Source organism: Saccostrea echinata, unplaced genomic scaffold (assembly GCF_033153115.1).
Source record: "Saccostrea echinata isolate AGI-Se365-2 ecotype Australia unplaced genomic scaffold, CSIRO_AGI_Sech_v1 ptg000050l, whole genome shotgun sequence".
Taxonomy (NCBI): domain Eukaryota; kingdom Metazoa; phylum Mollusca; class Bivalvia; order Ostreida; family Ostreidae; genus Saccostrea; species Saccostrea echinata.
In genome coordinates this window covers 365,595-373,180 of record NW_026889799.1, presented here as the reverse complement: position 1 = coordinate 373,180, position 7,586 = coordinate 365,595, and the positions used below count along the sequence as shown (strand labels likewise).

Sequence of the window (7,586 nt, the reverse complement as noted above, 5' to 3'; positions counted from 1 at the left end):
CAATAGAGAAGTTTTTTTAAAAATCTGTTATATGAAATTTTTGTGTAGCATTATTCCTTAATGTAGAATGAGCGTTGTACACGGCGTATTGTACTATAACTTTGAATTATGTATTGTACTGCTTTATCCAATATCACATTAGTTTTTGATACTATAAACGAGTGGAACTGTTGGACAGAGGAACACTTGACCAGGGGTTTCACCCCCTAATTTAGGCTCATTGAGAGTCATCATTTTTGTAATATATGTTGTTATGTGCTATTTTTGTAAACTGATGGGATGTATTGACCAAAGTTATATTCTGAATAAACATCACATATATATTGATCATCAGAGATTTTATATATATTGTATACATTTTGCCAGAGTTTATAATGTCATCTACGTAATTTGTAAAGCATTGGTGTTCATATATATTTCCTTTTACTTAGCTTTTACTACATTGTCATTTTCTCAAAGAAAATACTTAATTCTCATTCCCTAGAATTTTTTATCAGCTGAATGTCTTGGCGTGTAGTATTACGTGACAAAAAGTTGATTACTTACTTATTTTGTATGTTCCATCACCTTTATGATCTCACTTTGTAGAGTTCCATTACTCAACCTCAGTATTGCCTACAAAATAACTTTATGGATTTCATATAAGAAAAAATAACATAATTAAAATTTTGTTTTAGTTTACAAATTCGTTCACAACTTTAAACAAAAGATTAAAATAGAAAAAGGAAGAAAAAACGTAATGAAATAGTTGTTAAAAAATAAAATTTTGTGTCCTCTCAAAATGAAATTCAAAGTATGGGTACCAAGAAAAAAGAATGTTAAGATGACGAAACAAACTAAGTTTATAATTCAAGTTAATTCAAATTCACAAAACCAATGTTTTCTGTAATTTACGTTGAAAATAAATTCTTTCTGTGTGTTGTACATATTTTAACAGAGTGAAAGAAATAACTTAATTTCATAACAATATATAAAAATTCAGAAGATATCAGGCAAAGTTTATGTGTTTTATATTTTTTGAAATTTCGTGCTTTAAACAGTTACTAATGTTAGTTGATCACTACAGTGTCCATCAATAATATCAGCAGAGATATATATTCTCAAATTTTGTTTGTATGTTGTTTAACGTCCCTCTCGAGAATTTTTCACTCATATGGAGACGCCACCACTTGCCGGTGGAGAGCTGCAAATTTTGTCCTATACACGGCACTTACGGCCATTGAGCAGTGGGAGATCTTTTTCGTGCAAGCACCTACTGCGACATGTAACCTTGGTTTATACGATCTCATCCGAAGGACCGGTCTCCACGTCCCACAGTGGGATTCGAAACTGCGACCTAAGGATCAACTCCTTACTTCGCGACTCTAGAGCAGTACTAACGACTCTAACCACTTCGCCACGCGGGAGACTGTTCTCAAATTAAACATTTCACTCATCCGATACTCCTCCAATAGAAGAACATTCTCTCATTTTTGTTTCCATTCAAAGCATTGTTTGATTACTTTCTGAATTTCATTACTCCATTAAAATAATCTATTGATAAGGAATTACCCCTGGTATAAAAGATAGGGTAAAAATATATTTTTTTTCTTTCTTTCAACAGTTTTTTCTCAAGCATTGATTTTTGTGGTATTCTGGTTTTTCGGAATGACACGAGTGGATGAAAATGTCACCTGAGCCAAATCTCGTCCTTTTTTCTCGAGATCCTTTTTATTTAATTTTCTTGTTGCATCAGGTTCATGGACTACTTGGTTTCTGTACATCCGGATTCTTTCCACGTCATCGGTCTGGGTTATATGGTTTTCACTAGGAGTCCTCCCCCATCCTTTAGTGGGTGATGGAAGACTAGGATTGCGATTACGCAGCATCTGATACATCATCGTCACATCAAACGAGGAAGATGATGGGTCTGATTTGTCATCTACACAAAATGTGAAGACTAAATTAGTACACAAAGTAAATTTTATTAGAATTCTCCAAAGCACCAAGGAACGTTGGGTATTACGTGCCCACCCTTGATCTCCCTCCCATGGGACCAAGGGTGATTTATATAAATAAATCAAAACTTTACATTTTTAAATTGCTTTTTATTTTAATTCAAGAATATTCATATATTGAGTTAAATACCAATCTGGGAGTAGGCTTGCATATCTCTCGTAATACCCAACGTTCCTTGGTGCTCCGGAAAATTCTAATTAGAGTTTACCTTACAGGTAAGTCTCCTTTAATTTTTTAATTTTACTCTAAACTGAAGAAATATGTTAAAGGGAATTGAACCGTTTTTCATCAGGGTAACATTTCGAAGTAATTGATTTACTCGATACGTATGAAAGAATGCCGCTTTAATAATTTACTTTAAGTCACTTTTGTCGACAACTTTATTTTCGTATAATTACGTGAGACCGTATGCTCACGAAAATTTTCTTCTCGCGTATATTTTATTAGCATTGGATATATATAGCAAAAACTAGGATTTGTGAAAATTTTGTCCCGCTCATTAATACCAAATGTATAACTCGCGAAAATAAGTTGTTGCGAAAATGTGGAGTACTACAGTATCCTAAAAGTTCTATGAACAATTATACTTTTACAAAAAGGCAAGGTATATTCAAAACTCATTAAAATGGTGAATGTACTTACATTTCTGCGGTAGCTCGGTTACTTAATACACATCGACAATTGCTCCCAAACTTTTTAACTTAAAAAAAACCTTTACAGTGCCTAGATATAGAGCATATGAAACATAATCCTCCAACATGTTCATGTTCTTCTTCACCTTACAACTATAGTCCTGCTGGACACTTCATTACTGGTGACGTAAATATAATAAATACTGAGGACCTTAAATCAAATTAATTTTTAAGACGGCCAAAGTTTAGGGAAACCCGATCTTTTAACTGGCGTCAAACTTTTATAAATATTATGATTTCTTTAAAAAAAAAAAAGAGCCAAACATAAAAAAGATCTTAGACTTTGTCAGAATAGATTAAAAATATTAGATGGCTGTTGAAATCTCGTATTAAGCGATCGAGGGCCAATATGAAAATCTTCTATCCTTCTGTCATCGACAATGCAGAAGTTAAACAAGAATTAGATTACATGATCAGTATGCACTAGATCCCATAAACATAGCAAGTAACAATATTGTATTTGTTTGTAAGGCTAAGTATATGAATTGCATTTTAGAGAAACTAGAATTTAATTCTGCGAGTGATAAGCCAACTTATAACCATAGCTTCTTTTTCTAAGGAGGAAACTCTTCAGAACCATATGTCAGTTTAAAATATTTTTAATATTCCCAACAATCAAAATTAATTTTAATTACCATACCTATACTGGATTCCAAATCTCCATAAAAATCCTTACAAAGATACATAGCGGGTTCCAGTAAATGTTCTACCTCTTTCTTAATTCCTCACTAAATTATTTACAACAGTAAAGGCAAAGCTTCAGGAGTACTGTATAACAGTTTATTTGAGAATTGGTGTAAATCAGATGTGGATACTTAAAAACTCCAAGGAACTTTTAGAAATTTTGAAATCACGAGATTTTACCAAAAACAATAACATCAAAATGTACGACTTTTCTACACTTTATACAACATTTCCCCACGATAAATTAAAGTCCAGGTATTTTTGCATCATAGACAAGTGCTTTTTTGAAAATAAAAATGGAACTCGTTGATATACTTACCTTGTCATTGGACATTTGCAAAATTATTTTAGTAAAAACATTCTGATCGTACACACAGGTACTTTGAAGTTGATATTAAAAAGATGTTCGAGTTTCTGATTGACAATATCTATGTATTTTGTGGAGATCAGATCTTCCAACAAGCTGTTGGTATTCCCATGGGTACCAATTGTCTCATTATTAGAAGACCTTTTTTGTATTCATATTAAAGAGAATATATTCAAAGGCTTGTACATGACAAGAAGAAAACACTTGCTGTGGCCTTCAACTCGACATTTCGATATATCGACGAGGTATTATCAATTAACAATAGTTCTTCCATTCATATGTCGACTCGATATATCTAAATGAGCTTGAAATAAAAGATACCACAGAGTCTGGCACATCTGTTTCATATTCGGATATTTTACTAGAAAAGGACATTAACGGTAATCTAAGAACCAAGCTTTAAGATAAACGTGATGACTTAAATTTTTCAATTGTAAGGGTACTTATGCAGCAATATACTCTTATCACCTGCATATGGGGTTTATGTCTCTCAATTGATTCGATACGCAAGACCATGCTCCACGTATGAACAATTTCTAAAATGAGGCAAGCTATTGACAAACAAGCTTAGGAAACAAGGATATCGACCGTCTAGTTTGGAGTCATCATTTCTCAGGTTTTTGGTCGATACAATGACCTTGTCAGCAAATACAACTCATCATGAAGCCAAATGCTGATTGGCGTTTTTCAAACTAATTGTAATGCCATAATTTACAAACAGAATTGTCGACGGATTCCTCCGTTTTTTTCGATCATGACAAAAAGCACACAGCGGGAGTGACCGGTAAGCAGGTGATGCTTACTCACTCCTTCATGGCACCTGATCCCATCTCTGATGTTTAAGAGGTCCATGTTTGCTCTGCTTCCGATTTATATTGTTTAAATGGACTTTGAGCATGAATGCTGTTTGTTATCTCCATATTTCACGTAAGACATCCTTATTCACACACCAGAAAATCACCGTTCACTTTCATGAAAAAATGAAATCAGTGAAAATGACAAACAGTAATGCTTCATTGTAATGGAGGCATCAAATTGGTATAGCATAAGATAGTTACCTGGGAACAAACGAGCACACTGATCATCACTGAGACGAAATATTTTCTTTACTTTGTCTTGTTTTGCTGACGTTCGAATTTTGATGAGCAACTGTTTTGGGAATATCGTATCAAAATAAATCTGCAGAGCTTCCCATCCAACTCTTGTAAGCTTTTCAAATGTCTTGAAATGGAATTTTTTAAGTCCTTCTTCATAAAGTTGAGAAAACTGGTCTCCAGTGGAAACAGAAACTAAAAATAGTTGACTTAAAATACTTAAATTTAATATAAAATTGGCGACAGTGAAAAATGTTTGAGGTAGACGACAATTAATATACACCAAGATCGACTAAGGAATATGTGATATATATATATTGATACCGAATAGTAGATGCCACTACAACAATTAAACAAATTAACATGTCATATGAAACTCTGTTTCTGATCAAATGCTCTGGCAGTCATATCTTTTGAGCTATAACATCGAGTATGTCATTGACAAATTCCAATATTGCTGAGTTAAACACTTAGCATATCCGCATTGATGCAAATATTTCTGTGTAAAATGATTGTTTTCACTGCATTAAACACAGAAATAAAACTTTATGAATCAGAACTGGGTATTAGAAAAGAAGTCAAATATTACTTGCATATATTTTTCCAAATTAATATGTATTGGTTTCAGAAACATGAACAATTTTGCATAAAAGCTGTTTGTAATAACAGCTTTTGTATTTCCAGTGTAAAAATAGTTTGGTGATAGATAAATTTAAAAGGATATTTTTTTTTTCTAGTTTCAGATCAACTTTTTCAATAAAAACGAAAATAAAATTGGATGTATAACGACTGTGCATTCAATACTAAATGAAAATTGAATTCCATTTTTCATTTCTTTTTAAATATTTTACAGTTCTGTGTAAATTTGCATGAGATCCTGGACACAAGCAAACAATTTGAAATTAAGCAAAAGGAAAAAACTAATAAAAAGTACAGACCTGGCTTTTCAATTTCAGCATCCTGAATTGTATTTAAAAACATTTAAGTTAAAAATTGTGATAAAAAATTTAAATGAAAGGGGAGAAGATAACGAAAAGTAAATATATTTTGCATTTCTAGAGAAAGAAATCGTCTAGATGAGCTGAAAAGTTTAAAGTGGTGAAGATAACAAACGGTGAATATAATTTACATTTCTGAAGAAAAAAATCATGTACACTGGATGAAAAGTTTTATGTAAGTTATACTTTACCGGCTTCCAGTATCCAAGAAGATCTGATTCACGGAGAATATGGTGATTTTTCATTTGATGTCTAGGACAAGTTATATTTCCTTTTCCTGTAAGTTCAATTTCGGCGACAAAACATCCATCAAGATCACTGAACACTTCTTGTTTTGAACATTGGAATCCAACAGTAAACATGATCTTCCTATGAAAAGTTTTTGTGAGATCATTCAGCAACCGGTCAATAGTATCACGTACTTCTAATATGACTTCTTTTGTGAGGGAATCATTGGAAGGTTTAAAAACCTGAAGTTGTATGGAGTATTTATTTACTGCAAGCGCTACACTGTGTTGTCTGTAAGAAAAACAGGCTATGTCTTTAAACAAGCATAAACCATTGTCCTCCAAAACTTCCCATTCTCCACTGGTTCCTGTTAAACAGGCAACAATAAGTCGAAAGTAAAAGAAGTACGGTAAAAACTCGAATCTATAGACAAGCACCGACGTTTTACTCTGACAGTGTGAAAATTCAGCAGCAGCATCAAATGTACGTTTGTTTACACTCGGTATGTAGTGGGTTTCGTTACCCACAGCTATCAGGCCTAGGCGCTGCATGTAATGCAGAAGATATCTTTTTGTATCAGGTGGGTGTATATTTATTTTAAATTTTTTACTTCTCCAAATGCTTGTCAAAAGTATATCAGAAAGATTCCCGTTCTGGTTGAAATCACGCCATTGGGTACGGTTCTCTGCAATATCTCTTACTTGGTTTGGGTCTGTGATTATATTTTTGAAAGAATCAACAAACCACTGGATGTCGATGATTACAATATCCGAAAGATGTTTTTCATTAATATGGAGTATCATCCCGATGTCATGAAAAAGTTTCAAAACATCTCTAATTTGCGAGTTTTTTTCTTTATTGGAACCGAAGCACTTTATTGCACATTCGTTTACATCCATAATTCTAATGTCAGCTTCAAAACGTTCATTCTTTCGTTTGATTTCTCTTAAGACAATCTCGCAGAGTGCCCAATCAGTTGGAATAGTTTCCTTCCATCTCTTCTCTTTTGCAATTGACACAATGCATTTCTCAAGGTCTAAAAGCGAGTCCTGGAAAGGAATTTCCTTCTTTGGAAGACCAAGAATGAAGCATCTCTCTCTGTTCAAGTGTGCTTTAAGACTTTTATTGTCCTGTAGTATGTCTAGAATCGTGTCGTATAATGCATCTGCAGTCTAAATGAATATTGAAGTATATTAATCTACAACATAATAAGATTACCCAATTCATATTGAAAATGCCCCATAATGAAAGCTTAATAGCATTTTTCAATATCATATACACATAATGGTTCGAACGATTTTAGCAAATATATGTTATACTTTTCCATTTAATTTCTTAACATATTTTTTCAATTGAAATGCGTCCGCTTCATAATTGGGAGGCTCCAGTTCGACTCTCATCCTCCGCGCGGCGTCAAACCGAAGATGTAAAAATTGTTAGTGTCTGTTCTTTCGCCCAGTGCCCGGTATTAGAAGTTAAAAATCTTTCTGGTGAGACCTTAGAAACTTGAGTCCTATGCCAGGGT

At 33.2% G+C, this 7,586-nt stretch overlaps 1 protein-coding gene across 1 annotated transcript; it reads right to left on the bottom strand.

The window, feature by feature from the left end:
* Window positions 1-531: 531 nt before the first annotated feature.
* LOC133203399 (uncharacterized) lies at window positions 532-6,629 on the bottom strand. The gene is made up of 5 exons (XM_061339190.1): window positions 6,025-6,629; window positions 5,774-5,795; window positions 4,800-5,030; window positions 1,674-1,921; window positions 532-615 (listed from the first exon to the last, which is right to left on the bottom strand). Exons 1-5 carry the CDS (start codon window positions 6,610-6,612, stop codon window positions 547-549), a joined length of 1,158 nt encoding a protein of 385 aa, XP_061195174.1. The 5' UTR covers window positions 6,613-6,629; the 3' UTR covers window positions 532-546.
* Window positions 6,630-7,586: the final 957 nt, after the last annotated feature.

Excerpts from the sequence above, each read along its gene's own strand:
- LOC133203399 (XM_061339190.1), bottom strand. The coding sequence starts at position 6,612 with ATGCAGCGCCTAGGCCTGATAGCTGTGGGTAACGAAACCCACTACATA. Across the intron at positions 5,796-6,024 it reads TTCTTGGATACTGGAAGCCG|GATGCTGAAATTGAAAAGCC; the intron begins GTAAAGTATAAC and ends AATACAATTCAG. Across the intron at positions 1,922-4,799 it reads GTGTGCTCGTTTGTTCCCAG|ATGACAAATCAGACCCATCA; the intron begins GTAACTATCTTA and ends CATTTTGTGTAG.